This window comes from Gouania willdenowi, unplaced genomic scaffold, assembly GCF_900634775.1.
Source record: "Gouania willdenowi unplaced genomic scaffold, fGouWil2.1 scaffold_319_arrow_ctg1, whole genome shotgun sequence".
Classification (NCBI taxonomy): domain Eukaryota; kingdom Metazoa; phylum Chordata; class Actinopteri; order Blenniiformes; family Gobiesocidae; genus Gouania; species Gouania willdenowi.
In genome coordinates, this window is record NW_021145080.1 from 9,250 (window position 1) to 32,663 (window position 23,414).

The following is a 23,414-nucleotide window of genomic DNA, read 5'->3' on the forward strand; positions in this document are numbered from 1 at the left end:
CTAGGTTAATGCTAACATTGAACTAATGTTAATGTTAACACTAGGCTAATGCGATTGCTAGGCTAATGTGATTGCTAGGCTAATGCTAATGCCCGGCTAATGTTATTGCTAATGCTATTGCTAATGCTAGGTTATTGCTAAGCTAATGCAGTGCAACATGGGCCAGCACCTGCATCCTTACTTGCATTTTCTTCAGGAAATAATTTTAAATTGTGGAAAAGCTGTGTCTCAAACATTGGTTCCTTAAGGTTTAATCTACAAATTCAAAATAATGTGTAATTTATTTATTTTTTTAAATTGCCAAGCACTTTTATGTGATTACTTCAATAGTGAGTAAATATGGTCTCCTTTGTAAAATGTAGCTAATTTTTGTGTCCTATTGTCAGAAGTGTGATCAAATCTATAAAAAGCCTCTATATCATAAAATAACTCTGTTTCAATGAATTACTAAAAACTTTATTATTTCATTGAGCAATAGTACTCATAGTTTGTGGTGAGTTTGTCCAAAAAATAGCCTAAAAAAGAACCAGGAACATAAAAATTAATTTCTTGATTATCTTTAAACAAATTGTTAAATCTACCCCCTGCAATGTGCTCCTGTATCCCTAGGGGTACACGTACCTCTCTTTAATAACCACTGTCCTAAAGCGTTTGAATCCATTTCTCATGGGCTTTGATTGATGATTGTGACTGGATGTTTGAAGCATTAGATCATCTTTAATCAGAAAGCTTTAGTTTAACCTAATGTGACTTATTGATCAGTTCATGTTTTCACCTTCTGTTTAGTTGATGCAGAGATAGTTTCAATTGATGCCTTCAACAAGACGCCCCCTAAACGAGGCCTAGTGGTGGGCATCACCTTCATCAAGGTACGTCATTTCCAGATGTAGAGGAGCCCCTCACCATGTGACCTCTGACCCTTCTGATCTGCTGCAGGACTCTGGAGACAAGGCCACGCCCTTCCTCAACATCTACTGTGACTACGAGCCTGGATCAGAGTTCAACTTGGAGTCCATCGCACGTGAGTGAAGCGTGCTGTCCACGTGGGCTTAGCACGCTGTGCACGTGAGTTAAGTGCGCTGCCCATGGGAGCGCAGTGTGCTGTCCGTGTGACGTGTGCAGATCCTCAGTCTCACGCTGCTGATCTTTGTTTCTGTACAGAAAGCTGCCTGAATCTGGAACTGCAGTTCACGCCTTTTCAGCTCTACCACACAGAGTATGTAAGCCATGGTTTCCATGGTAACTACCACACAGGGGCGGATTCACTAAGCTCTGAAATAAAGGGTGGTAATCCAGTTGCTTCCCTAAATCATTTAGTGATGCAGTTTCCTCACCTGCTGCGCAGAATTCACTAAGATTGCAGCAATCATTAGTGCACGAGCAGAACTGGTGCAGAACGGCCTATTTAAAAGAGTGTTTGCTAGTTTAATGTGGAGACATCAGTGCACACAAGTACTGACATTTGAGGAAGTTAAATTGGAGGCAGATGAACTTCTGTGTCTGCTGCACAAATATTGAATAATGTAGAAAACTAAATAAACAAAAGCTGTTTTTTTTTTTAAAAAAAACAACTTTAAAACCCTATTTAATGTGGGTGCTCCTTCAGCTCCTGTAACTTTGCGCTGATCAGTCCATGAAAAATAGGCAGATTTGGACAGAAACCGTCCTATTGATCTGAGTTAATACAGCAACACAGTTTATCAATCAGTCGATCAACACCATTTTAAGATGATCTACTGACCATCATCCAGCAGGTCTGACCTCCTGAGTAGTGCTGTCACCATACTCTCGATCTCAGTACACGGCATTATTCTCTGCACTGCAGCCTCACCAGACTCCAAACGCGCCGCCACAGGTGTGAAGCTTTTCCTCTCCCTCACACACACACTTTATTTTCTCATTCAGTGGCTGTTAATATTGATTATTGCTTTATTTGAATCTATTTCTTATACTAGAAAGGTTCACTGAAACCTTTTTTTTTTCCATCTTTGATGTGTTTTGTGTCAACATTTATTGCAGCAAATATCTGTGTGTTTGCACCTGCCTGTCAGTCGTACTATTTTTTTCGTGCTAAAACAATCACAGCAAACAGTTTCAGATTTGATGAATTGGATTGCTCCCACTGCATTATTGTTTTGCATGTCCTCCCATTTTTCTGCGCGCCTCACGATATCCGCCTACTATACATATTCATCAGAGGGAAACTCGCTAAATGGAATGAGGGCGCATTCTGCTCCAGAGTACGTAAGCCCCGGTTTCCATGGTAACTACCACACCGAGTACATAAATTGGGGCAGCACTGTAGTAGTTAGTACTTCTGCGTCACATCAAGAAGGTGCATGTCATGGGATAGACTGGGAGTTTGCATGTTCTCCCAGTGTCCACATGGTAACTTTTGCTACTTTTCAAAAGAGATTTGTGAGCTGAACGTAAGCTTGTGTGTGTGTTGGTTTCCACGGTGACAGGAGAACCTGTAGAGGCTTCATTTGTGTGAAATTGTAACCAGTGGACATTTGGATTTAGTTTGTCATAGTCTTATGACTAAAATGCAACTCAGTTTTAATCAAACTTTAATCAATTGGATTATTTTAGTTATAGTCTAATTTGAGTCAACAAAATTACATTGACATTTAATTTTATAGTTGACTAAATTCTAACAGTTTATGTATTTTTTTGAATATTCAGTTAGCATTGATCAACCTGATATGTTATTATTGTTTGTAAATGTGCACAGACACCTTAGATGTGATCACACGAATCATTATTTAATTGTCACTTATCATGATGATGATGATGATGAGTTTGTCTCTGACAGAGTGCAGTGTGATGGAGACAATGAGACGGTGTTTCTGCTCAGTGGCCATGACCAGAGGATCCACCTTTATAAAGAGGTCACAATGTTTCTTCTTCTACACACTTGTTGTTAGTTTAAGTGGCCTGTTCACATCCACTGATTCAATAATGAATCTGCAGTTGATTTCACTGTTGTATCTTCTCCGTCGGTCTAAAATGTTTTAAAATCTCTTCTTTCTTGTTTTACTGGTAGGGAGAGCGCAGGGTTAGGGTTACCCTGGGTAACGTAACCCTGGGTAAGGGTAACGTGCGGATTGGACGGCACCGCCGCACAGGAAAGATTTTGCATCTGGTTTTGCATCCATTGGTTTTGTATGTAATCTGGACGTACAGACATTTCGTGATGCACCCGGTCTGACTTATAAACGAGGGCGCACGCTCGTCCCACGCCTATTTCTATTTTAAATCACAGTCGATTTGGAAAGTTGTTGCACTTGAGGGAACACCTTGCTCTGCCCATACGGTGCCTATAAAAGGTCAGGTGAATGCCCTTAATTAATATTATCTAATAGTAATTTGACGGTGGCTCGAGGGGGAAAACGAGCAAATAAAAACCATTTCTGTCACTGTGAGTTGGAGGTATTAATAGTTGAGGTGGACACACCCATCAGAGCGTAACATGGTGACAGTGAACGTTAGGAATGATAGAAAGGAAGATCACGTTGCGTTGCCTAAGAGCGTCAGACTGTGACTGAGGTGAAAAATACATTATCAGACATAGAACTGGTCCTTGTCCTGCCTATAGGTGTCGCTGGTCTCTGTAGATCTTCTCTCTCCAGAGTCTCCCGCGCACCTCGTCCTCCAGCAGTGACTGATAAACCACTGTGCGTCTTTACGCATTATAGGAAAGCCCTGTTATATTAGGTGTTTAGTTTCCCTTTCAGTTATGGAGTGTAGCGTTCCAGCTGTTTGAGGTTATTTTCCATTTCACGGGTCCAGCCATTCACGCCCGCTTGTCACCGTTCATCCAATGATCACACACTGCCAACCCGTGGAGCGCTATTAAAAACACCCATAAGCATCCACGTTGGGACTGCTGAGAGACAGACATGCCAGCAACAGCGTGGATCTGCTGCTGAACTGCTAGTTATCCTTCGATTGTCGCCTTGAGTACCGAGCCGTGACTAACGTGGCATTCCCCAACTGAACCCAGACTCTACTGACGGGAGGGTGGGATCCGTGGTAAAACCCGGAGTCGAGTTTCCTTTTCATTCGAGTGTGAGCAATAAGGGAACGGATTCACGAAACCGATTGTGGCGTAAAATACGACCTGGATTTTCATGGAATGGACTGATCATGTAAACTACCTGTGAAATACACAAACTGAATTGAACTTGATGTCTGGTGTATTTTGTGGAAATGTGTATTGATTGTTCATTATACTATTTCTGTTTTGTACGGGTTATAGTCATTTTGTTTTGAGTTGAATTTATTATTATTTGTCAGACCTGACGCTGACTGGCACCCTTTCCTTTACGACATCCCGTTACAAAAATGGCACCCAGTGTGGGGCCCTCACTAAAACCCTGAATTTATGAAATAAATAAATAAAATAAAGTTCACTTTTTTGGGAATGGATGTTTTTTTCTCAACACCTGTTGAAATGGCCTCCTCAACGCAAAACTGCAGTCGAACTCAGCCAACTGCAGAGAAAAGGACCACATATTCCTTATTAGATATGGATTTATGTGTTTCATTGAACCCAGATCTGTCTCAACCTCTCATTCCTCTGGCAGTGGCATCTCAGGATGAAGTTGGAAAACAGGATGGCTGTTCGTCTGTATGCGCAACTGAATTAATGGAGGAACCAGTCGACACTGATAAAACAATAAAAGCAACTTTGGAGGAAAAGTTTGTAATTCTAATGGAAACGCAAATACAACACAAAGAGGAGCTGGAAAAAACAGTTACAACTTTATTAAAAAATGTCACAGCAACAGTAGAACAGCGCTTTCAATACTTAAATGAAACTCTGGACAAACAATCAACATTTCTGAGGAATCAGTTTGCAGCAAACCTTAACTGGTGCTTAACACACCATCACACAGAGACGTTAAAGGACATCAAAGAGTTCATGACCCCAGTCGCACAATCAGTTGTTCACTTGCAGGATGATATGGGGAAATTGTCCCAAACTATGGATTACGTGACCCAAGAATTGGGGTCTATGAAAGAAACACTGAATGTATCTGCACTTACAACAGTCCCTGTTCAAGCAGAACCGAAAAAGGTTCGGCTGGAGGAAGATCAACCCCAGCGCCTCCAATCCACCGTACTGACTGATAACACAGGTGTGCTTCAGTCTCCTAGGGGTTCTCCTGTGTTGTCTGAGGCCAGGGCACGGATAACAGGAAAGTGTCCTGTGAAATTGCAGTTTCCGTCATTTGGGAAGATGGAAGATGAATCAGATCCACTTTTGTACTTGGAAAAATTTAATGATTTTCTTGCTTTAAATCCGCTGACGGATGAAGAGTTGATGGCGACTTTGAGAAATGTTCTCCAAGGAACAGCGAGAGACTGGTGGGATGTGGTACATTTAAACACATACATGGTCAGATTTTCAAAACAAGTTCCGTGCTGCCTTTTTGTCAGAAGATTATGAAGATGAACTGGCAGAGAGAGTGAGGACAAGAGTTCAAGGCGAAGGTGAAAGCATAAGAGATTTTGCGTTCAGTACCGCTCTTTGTGTCAGAGGTGGAAGCCTGAAATGCAGGAAGATGCCGTCTTAAAGCTGATTTTCCGGAACATCAGCCCCCATATAGCAAGCCAGCTCCGAGGCAGAGTAACTACAGTGGATGAACTGGTGAGGCTCGGACAACAACTGGAAAAGGACAGGGCGAGTCAGACTCACTATGAACAACGGAAGAAACTAATTGTAAAACAAAAAGAGAAAAAGAAAGTGGATACTGCTAATGACCAACCCTTGCAGAAAGACAACATTCCCCCTTTGGTTTACTGTTGGAGATGTAAAGCCAGTCATGCTCCATATTCATGCCCAAATTATAATCAGTACAAGAAATCAAAGCCCCCCGGACAATCATACCATCAACAAGCCCACCCTCAACAACCCCAACCGCAACCATCCAATCCTCAACAATTTCATTCGCAGCAACAGCACCCTCAGCCACCCATCTCAGTGACCCCACCATCGTCAAAACCACTCTAATCAAACCTACCCACAGCCATTTCACTTCTCAGATCACGAGAACCATTCTTCAGTGAACACTGTGACCTATTCAGAACAATCACCGTCATGGGTCACCTCACCTCTCTTTGTGCAGGGCCCAAAAAAATTCAACATCTCCGGAGGAAGCATGGATACTGCCCTTCCACGACAGCTGAAAGTGCCCTTGACTGTAAAGAACTGGACAGGAAAAGCGGTTGTTGATACAGGTTCCACATATTCACTACTAAATGAACATGTCTGGAACAATGTCAAAACTACAGATGATAAGCTTTCCCCATGGATTGGTGACCCTCTTTTCCTTGCTGATGGTCAACCCAGGAAAGCCCTGGGGTGGGTAGAGCTGGAGGTGAGCCTGCAGGATAAGACCTGGTTCATAGCTGTGGTGGTCCTAGACACCAGAACTTTGGCTTTTCCTGCCCTGCTTGGTTTGGTTTTTGTGTTTTTTACTGGTATGCAAATTGACGTTGCAGGTGGTATGTACTGGTTCCGAGATAATGTGGAAAAGAAATTCTACTTTTGTGTAGGGTCTTTTTCTGGGGAGTGGGAGACTGGCGCCTCCATTGCCTTCTTTTCTGTGGTAGCTCCATCAGCCACTGTGTGTTGCCTACACACAAGCCTTTGGAAGACTCAGACCTGATGCTAAAGGCAGTTGAGGAGTCTCACCTGGAGGAGCATGTAAAACCTCAATTACACAACCTGTTATGTAACAATAAAGATGTGTGTACAACCAAAGTAGGACGTACTGGGATACTGAAGCATCAGCTCTTTCTCACCAGTCCTGTACCCATTCGACAGAAACCCTATCGATTCTCCCTCCCAAAACAAAAGGTGATGAAGGAACTCATCGAGGACATGCTGAAAGATGATGTCATTGAACCTTCTTGCTCTGCATGGGCCTCGCCTGTGGTCCTGATTCCCAAAAAAGTAGGGAAACCCAGGTTTTGTGTTGATTACAGAAAAGTGAATGACAACACAGTCACGGATGCTTATCCCATTCCCACAATCCAGGAGATATTGGATAGCCTCTCGGGTGCTGCTGTTTTCTCTTCACTAGACCTAAATAGTGGCTACTGGTAAGTGGAGATGGATCCAGAGGTGAGGGAAATCACAGCCTTTATATGCCCTCATGGACTGTTCCAATTTAAGGTTATGCCATTTGGACTTAAAAACGCCCCCGCCACCTTCCAGAGACTCATGGAGAGAGCCCTGGGAGAGCTGAAGGGAATGATCTGCTTCGTCTACTTGGATGATATTATCATCTTCTCTTCTTCCTGGGAACAGCATTACTATGATGTCCAAGCTGTCCTAGACAAACTCCGAATTGCAGGCCTCTCTGTGAACATGAAAAAAAGTAAACTGTTCAGAAACTCTTTGAAATTCCTGGGCCATATTGTCTCTGCTACAGGAGTCCATGTTGACCCAGAAAAGATTGAGGCTGTGCAGAATTTCCCTGCACCCACCAACCTCAAAGCCCTACAAAGGTTCCTGGGCATGGCTGGGTGGTATCACCGATTTGTCCCCAACTTTTCCCAGATTTCTGAACCACTCAATGCGCTAAAGAAAAAAGGTGCACGATTCAGCTGGTCACCTGCATGCCAAACAGCATTTAATACCCTAAAACATTATTTGGTTAAACCACCTGTCCTTGGCCATCCAAATTTCAACGCTCCCTTTGTGGTATACACCGACGCCAGTGAGATTGGACTTGGGGCTGTGCTTGTCCAGATATCTAACTATGGAACAGAAGAAGTACTTGCTTTTGCCAGCCGCAGTCTAATCCCTGCAGAGAAAAACTATGCTGCCACTGAGCTGGAATGTTTGGCAGTAGTGTGGGCAGTGGAGAAGTGGAGAACTTACCTGGAAGGTAGACTGTTCACAGTCGTTACAGATCATGCTTCTCTTCTTTGGGTCTTCAAAACCACCAAACCCAGCACACGACTTATCAGGTGGGCTCTCTGGCTTCAAGAATTCACATTCACTGTCCAATACAGAAAGGGAAAGTACAACACCGTACCGGATGCCCTTTCCTGAGCTCCTACAGAAATCATCCATACAACCGTACCTGTGTGTGCTACCATCACATCTGCTCATCCAAAACCAGCAACAGATCTTCCTGTCTCAATTGAGGCCCTGTGGAAGGCACAACAGGAAGATCCAGAATGTCAGGTTCTGTATCAAAAAGTAGTAGAAACTGGACAAGTCATTACATCCGACCCTTCATATACAATCATGGATGATCTCCTCTACCGTCTCGTCACTCTCCCATACAAAACCATCTACCAACTCTACATACCTCCCGGCTTCCGCTCACAGTTACTGGACTACTTCCACCAAGATCCCCTCTCTGGACATTTTGGAAGGCACAAAACCTATCGAAGGCTACAACATCTTGTCTACTGGCCAAAAATGAGCTGGGATGTCAGAGAACATGTAAAAAAACTGTTACACATGTCAACGTTACAAGCCAGAGAACAGAAAACTAGCAGGAAAACTACAACAAACCCAAACTCGCCGTCCCTGGGAAATGCTGGGAGTGGATTTGATGAGACCCTTTCCCAAAAGCTCCAACCAAAATGTTTATCTCCTTGTGTTTGTTGATTATTTCTCCCGGTGGGTTGAACTGTTTTCCCATCAGGAAGGCCAGTGCTGAAGCCATCTCTCGGGTCATGGTTAAAGACATCTTGACCAGATGGGGCATTCCTGACTACATCCTGTCGGATCAGGGGACACAGTTTGTTTCATCAGTTTTCCAAACTGTATGCAAGACCTGGAATGTGGGACACAAGTTAACGTCTGCGTACCATCCACAAACTAACCTTACAGAGAGGGTGAACCGTACTCTAAAATCAATGACAGCATCCTATGTTGGTGACAATCATAAACATTGGGACAAACACTTGGCTGAGTTCCGGTTCGCGATTAACTCTGCAGTCCAGGAGTCAACAGGAGTTTCTCCTGCAGAGCTTAATCTTGGTCGCTCCCTCAGAGGACCTTTGGATGTAATGTTACAACCTCAAGATACTGCTCCCGACACGCCTCCATACACAAAAATCACACAGCTAACAGATCTCTCTTCCTTTGTTGGAAAAAATCTGGACTCTGCTCGTCAACGACAGAAAAGAAACTACGACAAAAACCGACGTGATCTTGAGTTTCAGGAGAAAGACAGAGTCTGGTTGAGAGCCCATCCTCTATCCAAGGCTGAAAAATCATTTGCCGCTAAATTAGCCCCAAAATGGCAAGGGCCATATTGAGTAGTGGAACAAACTGGACCTGTGAATTATAAAGTTGTTTTAGAAGATTCCGGCAAAGACTTAAAAGTTGTCCACAATTCTCGTCTCAAACCTTGTTATCCGACCGCTCGGGACCTACAGGAGCAGGAGACAAAACGCCTTCTTGAAATCTTCAATGAGGAGTCGGATGAAGAGGAATTCCTTGGGTTTACAGACAGCCCCTATTCTCCCTCTAATAAAGAATAGAGGAATGGATCTGCAGTGAAACTACAAAATCACAATTCTGACAATGCCTCTGATTCTGACGGTGACAATTGTTACAAACTCAGCATTCAGTAAACAAATAACAGAATGTGATTAAGTGTTAACGCACACTATGACAATCTGCCAATAGGTGCTGCTACCACTCCTCCAAGTAGCACGGATGGGAGGGGGGGCAGGAAGATGGCCGAAGAAGGCATTTGAAAGTGAAGACCTGTAGCTACGCTACTGACAACAGCCAGATAACGTGTGACAACAGTTCAGCGTCAACAGTTCCAGGTGGGAATGTAGGGAAGGAGCGGGGGTCAGAGCCGCCATCTGCAGAAACTTTCTGGTGATAAGAGATGAGACAACCTTGGCTTTAGCCTTGGCTGGCTGGGGAGCCGAAAGGGAGATAAAACAATGTGTTTTTGATACAGGCCCAGTTGTTATCCATAACGTGTAGACGAACCATAAGCAGCTCTGCTTCATTCAACACATGAGTCTGAGTTCAGAGCCCTGCATCCTTCAGAAATCACTTGGAGCTTTTCCAAAACAGTTGCTAGCATAGTACGGACTTTTCGATAGATTAGGAAACCACCAGGTTGCGACGGTTATCGATATCGAATCTCAATCAAGGTTTTGACTACTGCAATAACGTAACCTCAAGAGGCTGAGGTGAGGAGTCACACTCTCATAGTGTCACCGGCTCTATTCCATGCACCCTGTAGAGGCCCCGAACCTCTCTTACACACATTGTGAGTGCGTTCCTTTTTATAACGGCTACAGGTGTTGCAGCGTGCGCATGTCACTCTGGGGCGTTAGTTTCATTTATTCCTCCTTCGTTTTTGCAAATCTATCCTTCATATGTGTTGTGGAATGTGCAATGTTTAATTATTTCACACTAATGTATCTATATCACAGAGCTGTTTATAATTTCATCCTTCTCCTGTTGGGGGCGGAGTTTCCCTTTTCTCATGATTTTGGGCGTACGGCAGGGTCAGAACTGCCTTGGAGGTGGAAACATTATTTCACCAGGTTTTTTTTTTAAGCCCCAAACGTTGCTTATAAGTGGCGTACGCTTTTTTTTTTAACGTACACTGCATTTATAAATAACCCTAACACCTGGTCCCTAACACCTGGTCCCTAACACCTGGTCCCTAACACCTGGTCCCTAACACCTGGTCCCTAACATCTGGTCCCTAACCTCATAATGTGTTGAGTGTTCCATGTCCCCGATGAGTGTGTCACACAGAAGAAAACATGAGTAGACCATGAGGAGAATATTAGCAGACCACACAGCTGGACTTTTAGCATCAGTGTTAATGCAGATGTTTGGCTCCGCCCACAGAACGCCTCCTTACATCAGTTTGAGGAGCAGCCGGTGGAGAAACTCTTCCCTGAACTGCAGGAGCTTCCCAGCAAGTGAGTTACTCTGATTACTATGCTTCATTTAGTTACACAAGTACTCGCCAGGTTTACTAACCACAAAAATTTCATTTGTTGATGCTTTTTAAGTTTTAAAGAAGTAACTTTATGACCAATGCTTTACATCCTTAAAACTCAGTCTTTGTTTTTTTCATGTTTTTGCAAAATTCCCATTAAACATCAGTTAGTGACGCTGAGGTTAATTAAATAGTTTTTATTGAATACTAAACACGTTCACACACACAGTCAGTGTTTGGCTGCAGTTTGCTCTCATGGTTTTTGATTTGTCAGATCATGTTGTGACTTCCTGTTCCTCAGCGTGCTATGGATGGATATGCTAAGCATCAGCGGTGGGCGGCGCCTCTCGGTGTTCGGCTGTGAGAACGGCTGCGTGGGATTGGCTGTGGTGGATCAGAAGGGGCCGGGTGAGGAACACGTTAGCCTTGTTGTGCTAACGGCTGCTACTCTCTGAGCTGGAGGGGGAGTAATTTATTCTGCAGATCAATAAGAAGAGTGTTGCATTCAGGGTCTCACCCTAACCACAGCACACTTGAGGGGTATGTTCAAACTCTGAGTTTGTGGTATCTTTGCTCTATTGAATGTGCAGTTCGTAACTCTTATAAAAGTGACGTTTTATTATATTTGCTAAAGCTGTCACTATGTAAGGACAGCATTACATTAAACTAGTAGTTTGTGGGGAAAAAACAGGCTCATTGAGTCCTGTCTGTTGCTCCTGTTGCTCCTGCTGCCTTTGGCAGATTGCCAGAATGCACCGTGACCGAGCAAAAAAAAACCAATTAGAGCCAGGATTGTGTCTGACAGCTGTTGATCACAGCCCCCGCCCCCTTCCGCTCGGTCAAGCACCTCTGAGAGCCGATATCTGGGACCAGGCTTGTTTGAGCCGCAAAAAATAAGAAGGGGAGAGGACATAAGGTCAACGTTTCAGCTCATATGAGCACTTTAATTTACACTTGTTGATTGGAAGTGTGTGTGATCGCAGTAGCGTGACTTTCCGTGGTCCATAAAAGTTATGAACAGAATCGGTGACAAAGGGCAGCCCTGGCGGAGTCCAACCCTCACCGGAAACGATTTCGACTTACTGCCGGCAATGCGGACCAGACTCTGACTCCGGTCATACAGGGAACGAACAGCTCCGATCAGGAGGTTCGATACCCCATACTCCCGGAGGACCCCCCACAGGAATCCCCGAGGGACACGGTCAAATGCCTTTTCCAGGTCCACAAAACACATGTGGACTGGTTGGGCAAATTCCCATGACCCCTCAAGGACCCTGCTGAGGGTGTAGAGCTGGTCCACAGTTCCACGGCCAGGACGAAAACCACATTGCTCCTCCTGAATCCGAGGTTCAACTATCCGGCGGAACCTCCTCTCCAGTACCCCTGAATAGACCTTACCAGGGAGGCTGAGGAGTGTGATCCCTCTATGATTGGAACACACCCTCCGGTCCCCCTTCTTAAAAAGAGGGACCACCACCCCCGGTCTGCCAATCCAGAGGCACTGCCCCCGATGTCCACGCGATGTTGCAGAGTCGTGTCAGCCATGACAGCCCCACAACATCCAAGGCCTTGAGGAACTCCGGGCGGATCTCATCCACCCCCAGAGCCCTGCCACCGAGGAGCTTTTTAACCACCTCGGCAACCTCAGCCCCAGAGATAGGAGAGCCCACTCTCGGGTCCCTGGGCCCTGCTTCCTGATTGGAAGGCGTGTCGGTGGGATTGAGGAGGTCTTCGAAGTATTCCCCCCACCGATCCACAACGTCTCGAGTTGAGGTCAGCAGCGCACCATCCGCAACTTACATAGTGTTGACGGTGCACTGCTCCTGAGACGCCGGATAGTGGTCCAGAATCTCTTCGAAGCCGTCCGGAAGTCGTTCTCCATGGCCTCACCAAACTCCTCCCATGTCCGGGCTTTTGCCTCAGCGACTGCCGTGGCTGCACTCCGCTTGGCCCGTCGGTACCTGTCTGCTGCCTCCGGAGTCCCACAGGCCAAAAAGGCCCGGTAGGACTCCTTCTTCAGCTTGACGGCATCCCTCACCCCCGGTGTCCACCAACGGGTCCGGGTATTGCCGCCACAACAGGCACCGACTACCTTGCGGCCACAGCACCGATCAGCCGCCTCAGCAACAGAGGCACGGAACATGGCCCACTCGGACTCAATGTCCCCCGCCTCCTCCGAGACATGGTTGAAGTTTTCCCGGAGGTGGAATTGAAGCTCCTTCTGACGGGAGACTCTGCCAGGCGTTCCCAGCAGACCCTCACTATACGTTTGGGTCTGCCAGGTCTAACCGGCATCCTCCCCCGCCATCGAAGCCAACTCACCACCAGGTGGTGATCAGTTGACAGCTCCGCCCCTCTCTTTACCCGAGTGTCGAAGACATGCGGCCGTAAGTCCGATGAGACGACTACGAAGTCGATGATCAAACTGCGGCCTAGGGTGTCCTGGTGCCAAGTGCACATATGGACACCCTTATGCTTGAACATGGTGTTTGTTATGGACAATCTGTGATGAGCACAGAAGTCCAACAACAAAACACCGCTCGGGTTCCGATCAGGGGGGCCATTCCTCTCAATCACGCCCCTCCAGGTCTCACTGTCGCTGCCAACGTGAGCGTTGAAGTCCCCCAGCAGAACGAGGGAATCCCCAGAAGGAGCACTCTCCAGTACTCCCTCTAAGGAATCCAAGAAGGGTGGATACTCCGAGCTGCTGTTTGGCCCATAGGCACAAACAACAGTCATAATAATCCGTCCCCCCACCCGAAGGCGGAGGGAGGCTACCCTCTCGTCTACCGGGGTAAACTCCAACGTACAGGCACTAAGTCGGGGGGCAAGAAGTATAGCCACCCCGGCCCGGCGCCTCTCACCATTGGCGACTCCAGAGTAGAAGAGAGTCCAACCCCTGTCGAGAAGGCTGGTTCCAGAGCCCTTGTTATGTGTCGAGGTGAGACCGACTATATCTAGTCCGAACTTCTCCACCTCGCACACAAGCTCAGGCTCCTTCTCCGCCAGAGAGGTGACATTCAACGTCCCTAACACTAGCTTCTGTAGCCGGGGATCAGATCGCCAAGGCCCCCTCCCTGGACGACAGCCCGATCCACATTGCACCGGCCTCATATGATCCCTCCTGCGGGTGGTGGGCCTACGGGAGGGCGGGCCCACGTCGTCCTTTCGGGCTCTGCCCGGCCGGGGCCCGTGGGCAAAGCCCCGGCCACCAGGCGCTCGCACTCGAGCCCCAACCCCGGTCCTGGCTCCAAGGTGGGGCCCCGGTAGCGCCAATCTTTGTTTTTTCATATACATATTTGGCTATTGAACCGCTCTTAGTCGGACCCGTCACCTGGGACCTGTTTGCCTTAGGGTTATCCTTTTAACAGTGCATGTTATATTAATAATGTGATGTTGCCGTTGGGCTAACGTTTGCTTGTTAGCTCCTCTTGGGGAGAGATTTTGAAGGCTTTGATGTTAAGTCCTCCCTCCTCCATCTTGCGGACTGCACCATTGCTGATGGATTTTTATGGTGCTTGTGCACGTTAGTAACCCAAGGTTTACATACTCAGGGTTGATTGATCCACTTCGTATCAGCTGTAATGGAATCAGATACCCAGAGTTTCCCATCGTGGGGTATGTTGATCCAGAGTTTATGGATAGACTCAGTTTGTTATCCCTCCTTTTGTTTGTTTGTTTGTTTGTTTCTCAGAGGTTGTGCAGAGTTGGAGAGCTCACTTTGACAGCCCTATCTCCAGTGTGCTGCTGTTCCCTCTGAGCTGCTCTGAGTCCAGTACGTGTGAGTTCTGTTAAAGGTTCTATTGGGTTCCACGTGTCTTTGACTCTGGTCCTGTCCTCAGATGCTCAAACAGAAGGTTATCACCTGTTAGTGAGCAGCACTGTGGAGATGGCAGTGGTCTACAGGTAGGACTATTGATTCATTATAGGAGATCACTCAACCTGGTTGATTTGTACCGTGTGTGTGTGTGTGTGTGTGTGTGTGTGTGTGTGTGTGTGTGTGTGTGTGTGTGTGTGTGTGTGTGTGTGTCAGAGATGTGGAGCATCTGGGTCTGTCGTCGTTCTCCTGTCTTCCAGAGAGTGACCAGTGGGACGTGGTTCTGTGTGCTCGGGTCATGGACCTGGACTTTGATGGTCAGAGGGAGGTTCTGCTGGGAACGTACGGTCAGGTACAACTTTATTAACACCATTACTGTCACTGATCAGTACCTCTGATTATTCATCACTTTGTTCTATTGAACGCATACTTAGACATTGTTTACTTTGTCCTGAAAGCATTGAATAATAATGAAAAGTAGAAAATAGGATTTATCTGTAAAGTATCAGTAGTGTATTTATTAATTCCTGTCTGTACACACAAAGATAAGGGAGCCAGCCATAGCTCCGCCCTCCACCTCAACAACCCGCCCCAGGAGTCCTGCCAAGACCCTTCCCCAAATATCTTGTTTTTATCTTTTTCTGCAACCTTTTCCTAACTAAATGACCTAATAATAACACAAACAACCAATTAACCTAAATATTTGATAAAAGAATGATGAATTAGCATTAAAGAAGCACCAAGGATAGCACTAAACCACAGCTAATTTGGCCACAAAGGAAACTAAACTTTAAAAATACAAAAACTCACAAATACTAAATATTTAGAAACTTTTACAGCCATAGGGCCAAAAAAGGCTGTTTAATGCTTGACGCATCATTGTGCTGTGCAGAAATGAGACGCATGGAATCCACATGAAACAACGCATGTGACATTTATACTCCTTGCGGTTTCCGCTCCCAAACTGCAGGGGGGCAGTGTACTACAAACACACACCAACCATGGTGCAAAAGTACAGTAGAAGAAGTAGCCATTGTTTACAACATGGCTAGACTGCGGCTGCATCCGAATAGTCCCTCCTGATTCCTTTCTTATCAACTGTTCCTTCACCCCAGAAGTGTTTACGTGGTGGCCTTGATAAGGAGCGTCTGAGTTCTCTTTAAGCTCAGGAAAATAGGCTCAATGCTTCCTTTTTTACCTCCTTTAGCCTAGGAAACACTGATACGTTCTTTACCAAAGGAGACGAGATAATGCTGACTAGGGATGGGAATGGAAAACCGGTTTCCAGTAATCCAATTCCTAGGAATCGTTTGTTTGCTTATATTTCAATTCCACTTATCGGTTCCTCTTAGGTTGCAAATACGTAACGATAAACTCCTCCAGGTCCTGTACAGTATATTGTGTTTATGCTAGCATCAAGTGAAGCTCCTCCCACCATGTAGTTGTTTGCTGTCCACCGCGGAGAATCCACCTCCTCCACCCACTGCTGTGCTGTTCTCTGTGCTGTGTTTGTAGCGTCTCTGTTGCTACTCTAGTCACTTCCGGGTTTTGTACACTCGCGCTAAATTTGCTTTTTGCTCAAACTTTTCTTTTGAAAACGACAAACATCAGCAAGAACCTCGTCACCAGTTTATGTCTTCATTACAAGTAATCAGACACTGGAGACGGACTGGTACTGATGGTTGTCTTTAGTTTGTTTTTTTACACACACACACAGCTGATGACGTCACATTTAACAACAGGGACGGCGTCTCTGAAGGTCTATTTATAGAAATGTAGACAAAGGCTAAACTAAAGCTTTACCGTTTAAACACATAACAATAAGTGCAGCTGTACTTTTGGTTAATATGTTTTTTTTACAGAATAATTATTTGTTTTATTTTTGAATTCATTTTGGATCAAGTTGTTGAAGTTCAAAAGGAGCACTGTAAATATTATCTAATGTTTGCAGCCAAAATGTGTCATATGTTGTTGTAATAATAATAATGGTATGGTATCTCTGGTCTTTGGAGAGAGCAGACGTGTTTTCATTCGCTCCGATAACACGACCTTGGCTACAGCTGGCTACAACTGAACAGCCTGAAAAATTGGGCCCAAGACTGAAGGAAAATGGTGAAAAAACCGCAGGGAGGCCCTTCAGAACCCAATTCGGGTTTGGAAGAGGTCAAGGAGATGATACGCGAGGGTCTACGAAACCTATCTGCCGAGATAAAGTCGTTGGAAAAGACGCTGGAAAACCTACAAAGCGAAGCAAAGGTACTGAAAGAAAAGAATGAAAGAAATGCTGAAGAGATAAAATTGTTGAACGCCAGGGTTGAACAGCTGGAACAAAAGGAAAGAGAGAAAGATGTCATCATCACAGGCCTAAAGATAAAACCCAGGAGTTACGCGAGTGACGAAGAAACAAAATCGATTGAACAACAGGTCATTGACTACCTGGAGTCGAAGGACATTGTCCTGAACCCTGACAACATCAACTCCTGCCATCTCCTGCCAAAGAAAAATGATAACAGAGCTGTAAAAATAACCTTCACGAATATGAAATTCAAAGGAGAACTACTGAAGCAAGGAAGAAAGCTGAAGGAAACGAAGGTTTTTATTAATGAAAGCCTGACAAAAAAAATGCAAGCATCGCATTGAAGGCACGCCAAATAAAAACAGGAGGAAAAATTCTAAGGATGTGGACAAGAAACTGCAGAATTTACATCACACCACTGGGAGAAGAGAACGGAAAACCAATCCTCATCAAAACGGTGGAAGACTTGGGAAAATACGAAGGATCCACCTAAACAACAACATTACTGATGGTAATCATGGATATGGACCCAGATCTATATAAACACTGGAAACAAAACTCAGACTGTGATTATTTTACGGAGACTGAATTAAATGTGGAAACCAAGAGTAAAAAAGGTCTGTCATTTATTCATTTCAATTGCTAGGTGGTGGGGTGATTAAGGATTACATTAAATTTAAATTCAAAGTGTTTATTGTCATATGTGCAGTTAGAAACACTTTTCCTGTACAATGAAATTACTACCTTGCTTATGAACTAAGATATAATAATGTATTTTCCACTGTTAAATCTAACAGTGGAAAATACAACACTGCCAATAGAACTAACAACAGCTGGATTAACCTTGATGTAGAGACAAAACAAGCTGCAAACTTGTGTGTCCTAAAGAGACATTCCCGAGTGGTGACATTATGGATGAAAAGGGAAAAAAACTTCGAAACACTTTCGCAAGAGGAACTATTCTTGAACTGGAGGAATGCTAACAACGTCTGGCAGGGAACAAGGCCAACACGAACAACGATAGAGAGAAGGAGGAAAAAAAAAAAAAAAAAACATTGACTACAGATGAGAATACACAAGAAAGGACTGTTCAGAACAACTCAAGAATGTTTGACCAGAGAGACATGTAAACCCATGTAAATTTGCGATGGTAAAACAGGGGACGGGACCCAGATAAGCAAACTGCTTCTCTCGTCTCCTTTTTCGGCATGTACAAAAAAAAAAAAAAGTGAATGTAACCATGTCGGAAATAAACTGAATAAATAAAATAAATAAATAATTCATTAATTTTATATAGCGCTTTTGTATATATTATTATCCAGTTAAAACAATCTATACCTAGTGGATTAAAAGAGAGCTGATATTCCTGCAGGAAATTAAAGAGACAAAGATAATATAAGAGTTAAAGCAAACAAATCATTAGTATTATTTAATTTTCTCACCCAATGAGAATCTGTAAGGAATCGAATCGATAAGCAGTATCAACATTGGAATCGGAATCGTTAAATTCTTAATTCCCATCCCTAATGCTGACCCACAATTCCTTACGACAACAACATTTAAAGGGAAACGCACACCCATGTGCTCACGGAAACTCACGATAAGTAGATTATTATGTCACTTAGTGGAAGTGCGTCTGATTGTTAAAACAAACGTGATGGCCTTTTCCTAACACCTTTCCTTAATCCTGTGATGTCTTCCATGGGGTTCTGGAAAAGTGGATAGGAAAGGAGATAGGAGGGACTATCCGGAGGCAGCCTGCGTCTACTTTTCTAGGAAGAGGAACTCTGTGACCTCTATACATCTCGCTCAGTATTCTCATAAAGCAGTTGATAGATTGTATATTTGATTGCATCAATTTTGTGTACTGGGATGAATTCTAGCATGTCCACAACAACAGTCAAACCTTGTGTGTGCTGATCTGAGTCTGTTTCCCTGTGTTTTATAAAGTGCTGAGTCAGCTCAACTCCGTTAAACTCCTGGGGACATGTTTGCTTCCACTGGGGTTAGGGTTAACCCTAATCCTCTTTCATAAACCTAAAACAGCAGATCATCTTAGCTTTGAACTGAGCCTCTGTCTTAATGTCTATATCTTAATGTCTATATCAGAACTTTAACCTGAGTCCTCCTCATGTCCCCTGGATAGTTCTCCTCCTGTGTCCTGTCTGTTGGAGGCAGGTTCTCCTGCATTAGCATCATCGCTAAAGGTGCTGTTACTCGCTACGCTAAATGATGCTACTAGCTATGCTAATTGCTGCCGTGCTGCTGCTTTTTTCCCCTTTAGAACAGGTTCATATTCACATATAAAAACCTCCAGGAGAACTTCTAGCTCCATCAGGGGAAAAATAAGTCACTCTTCTGGCTCGTTGTCACATATTAGTGACCATGTGTTTTGAGTAAATGTGTTGGTAGATCCTGGAGAGGAACGTGAGAACATCAGTGTGCTCATGGAGACATTCTTACATGTGGACATGTTTGTGTTGCAGGAGCTTCTCTGTTACAAATACCAACATGCAGGACATGACAAAGAGGGACACTTTAATTTGCAGTGGAGGCGGAGCTTCAAGAGTCCTTTGCTGTTTATCATCTACTTGGATTTGACAGGAGATGGTTTGAAGGAACTGGCTGTGCTCACACTGAAGGGTCTGCACATTTTACAGGTACTCCACCAGCTGTGATATAAACACACCTGTTAGTGTGTTCAACTCATTTCACCTGCAGAAGTAAGAGCCCCCCCAAAAAAACTGAATAACGTTGTCCTAACACACAGCATGTGTTACAACGTGGGCTTTCACACAATTATGCTCTGGAAATTAAAGAATCCCTTGATAATGGGCGGGGCTCCTGAAGCAGTTAGGACACGCCCAGTCAGAAAGCAGCTGCGTCATTGTTTGTCCTCACAGAGAGCAGGAAGTACAAGTCCTTCCTACCAGTTTATATGGGAGAGAAGGGGCAGGGCCAGCTGTTTCAGTTCATGATGTAAGAAGTGTCACAAACAACCCAGTTATTACAATTGTTTATTAGAGGGAAGTCACTCTGACATTTATACAACAAAATATAAGATTAAAAACAGCCTACAATGCCAACAGTTGGAGTATGGAATGAAGTGTTGAGCAGAACAACAAGAACCAGAAGCTTTAGCAGCACCTGAACACAGTTCAATTTGACCTTAAGTTTGCCACAGATTCAACATGAATGTGCCTTAGTTTGCACTTCTACATCTACATTATGTATAAATGATAAAGTATGTGAGCATATCAGTTCCTGCTGGTTGTTCACTTTAAATTTCCATAATTTGGGGAAATCATAGACACTCATAGTCGCTTTACAGAATTAAGGCATTATTCTTTTACTCCACACTTAGTGGTGGTAAGCTACTATTGTAGAAAAATGATGGAAGCGAGGCTGCCATAGTGAACCATCGGCCCCTCCCACCACCACCAACATTCACTCACACTACGTTAATACTAGGAAATGTGGGTGAAGTGCCTTGCCCAAGGACACAATGACAGACACCACTGCAGCCACTGTGGCACCTGGAATTCTCAGTGGTCTCCATCATCTACTAACCAGGACCAGACTTGCTTAGCTTCAGAGATCTAACCAGATAAGCCAATCACAGGCTGGGATGGTCAAATGTTTGAAATTCCTGACATTACAACTGGAAAACTGAGCTCTGCAAATGTTGTGGATTTTAATAGGTTTTGTGTATTTGGGGGAGACTGAGATACTGTATTTACAACTGAATAATTGGTCATGTGCAAAATGTTTTTTCTGTCATTTTTACTTTATCCTTTGGGCCTAATTTTATGCTCGAAAGGGCTGAATTTGCATTTGACACACGTCCATGCTTTGTGTGTTTCCAGCACAGTTTGAGCAGTAGTGCTGACCTAGTGTTGGAGCGGCTCACCCAAAGGGTGTCATCACTGACTGTGAGCTCAGAGACGGCAAAGGAGGAGGAGCCAACACCTTCATAGTGTTTCTACAGAGATCAAATCATCAGTCATTAACTGTTATTCATTCTTCTCTGACTTTGATCTGATTTAATTGATCAACACGTTAAAAGAGTTCAAACTTTAATTGTTCCACTGCCAATGGTGGATCAATATACTAACTATACTAACTATAGAGTGATGGCACATGGTCTGGATCTGCTGCCTCATAAGTTATAGCAGCTCATTCTACTTTTGGAGTTGGTTCATTTTCAGCTGAACAGGACAAAGTTACAGCTGAGAATCAGTTTGCAGAGAAATATTCAGACATATCAAGGTTGTTGTAAAGCAGTAATCTGATTACTAACTCAAACACGTGGTGATTCCTTCTACATAGTCTAAGTTCTGCAGCTGTTCCACGTCTCATAAACACTGGCTCCTCAATGCACTCTCAAATACAGATTTACAAACAAAATAAAATCACAAAATACAAAAACTTGTCTGTGCGTGTGTGTGTGTGTGACCATTAAAAGATTTGGGTTAGTGTTAGGGGAAGGTTAGCGTTGCATTTTTAAAACTTCAAAGTGCTGCAACTTCCTACAGGAATAAAACAGAAACTTGAAACTTGGTAGACATATAGGTAACTCATGTACCTTTCTAGCGGTACTACCCCAATGTCTCTAGCCCTTTCACTTCCTGAGATATTGCGATTTTTCAAATTTGATATAAATGCTAATTTTGGAACAGAAGCTCGTAGAGACTCATGGGTGGTACCGTTGGAAAGCCCGTACATTGGTTCCATCCTTCTAGCAGGGTTAGGGTTAGGTTCTAGGGGAAAAAACCACCCCGAAACGGCCAAAAATTGAGGTTTTTTGGGAATAACTCTTTTTGTGAACAAAAATCAAATATGTGCAATAGGTACCAAAGAACCGCCTGGATTGACCCGACAGTCTGATATATGACCCAACCTGATAGCACTTAGCATGTAGCCGCTCGCCTAAAAAAAACTCAAAATTTGTGCACATTTTTTGGCCAGAGTAAAATTTTTAAAAATTCTGTCAAGGGTTAGGGGGTTATGCTACGTTCACACCAAACGCGTTTTCTGCGGGACTGTTCGCGTCTGTCGCGCGAAACCTTCCGCAGGATTCGCGGGATCATAAAATGTTTCCCTATTCGCTTCATTCGCGTCTGAAGCGAAGCTCCGCCCACCAGACTCCCAAACGGCGACAAGCAGGCTCTGTTTGTTTCCACCATCAACTATGGAGGACCTCCGTTAATTCACTGCTCCTAACCTCGGAAGGAACGTCGGCTTTCCTGGCTTCACTAGGTTAACCAGCGCCACATCCAACTGGGTGAGCTTCACTGCCTGCTTCAGGAGCTACGCCTGGATGATGACTGTTTCCAGCGGTACCTGTGGATGACCAGCGCCCGATTCGACGACCTGCTGGGTCGGATTGGCCCACGGATGTCCCGGCAGGATACCAACTACCGGAGCTCCATCTCTGCAGCCGAACGACTGTGTGTCTGTCTCCGGTAAGTTTCATAAGCAACCGAAGATGCCATGATTCATCAGACACATCTCTCAAATACACAATAAAGAGATACTATATTAATCCCTGCTTTATTATTTTTTTTATCATAAATATATTACAACTAAAATAAAAGTTAATCATTATAATAAATTATTTACTATTGTTATTTTTTGTCCTCTGGAGATCTATTCTGGAAGATGAGGCTTGTTTCATTAATATTTATTGTTTTTAACTCTTATTAATAAATATTTATTTATTTACTACTGTTAATTATTGTCATCTGGCAGATAAGACCTGTTCTCTCTAATCTCTCCACCTTTTATGCACACGTAGACACACCCACATTATATATATCTGATTATCAATGATCTGAGCTTTTCTATGTTGTTCACTGTGCAGGTATCTGGCCACAGGTGACTCCTTCAGGACCACAGCTAACAGCTATGGACGAGAGGTCTTCACATCGTACTTCTCTGCAGGAGCCGTTCCATGGCTAGACATATTCCACCAGCACACCCAAAACGACTATTTAAAGAGCCAACCACCTACCTCTATAGAGCAAACTTCCTACTGTATTAACATGTGTATAATAAATATGGAAGAATGGGGAGAGAAACGTCTGTCAGCTTCATTTTTAACCAGAAAGAAATAATCACAGAAACCTCACCTCTGAAATTAATTAAAGGCATTAAAGGTCTCACAGAGAATCAATATGAGGAAACTATATATTCTTGTATGAACAAAATATATAACCTTGATGTGGTGAACACATAGCTGTTAAGATGCATTGATAGAAATTAAAAAGAAAGCAAAAGTACACTTTAAAATGTGTTTTTAATCAACAATTCTGAAAGAACACCATGTACATTAACAATATAA

General features: G+C 44.1%; 1 protein-coding gene and 1 long non-coding RNA gene across 2 annotated transcripts; both read left to right on the forward strand.

Annotated features, from left to right (window-relative positions):
* Nucleotides 1-762: 762 nt before the first annotated feature.
* On the forward strand, nucleotides 763-21,499 carry LOC114459495 (KICSTOR complex protein kaptin-like; the record flags this gene model as incomplete). The annotated part of the gene is made up of 11 exons (XM_028441729.1): nucleotides 763-869; nucleotides 937-1,021; nucleotides 1,162-1,216; nucleotides 2,816-2,891; nucleotides 10,865-10,938; nucleotides 11,260-11,366; nucleotides 14,653-14,733; nucleotides 14,801-14,864; nucleotides 14,992-15,127; nucleotides 19,558-19,731; nucleotides 20,938-21,499. Coding segments are annotated over 11 exons (1,070 nt in total), but the record flags the coding sequence as incomplete, so codon positions are not given.
* Nucleotides 21,500-22,506: 1,007 nt separating this feature from the next.
* On the forward strand, nucleotides 22,507-23,151 carry LOC114459496 (uncharacterized). Its single transcript, XR_003673372.1, has 2 exons — nucleotides 22,507-22,536; nucleotides 22,935-23,151. It is a non-coding gene; the product is annotated as an uncharacterized LOC114459496 (long non-coding RNA).
* The last annotated feature ends 263 nt before the right edge of the window (nucleotides 23,152-23,414 follow it).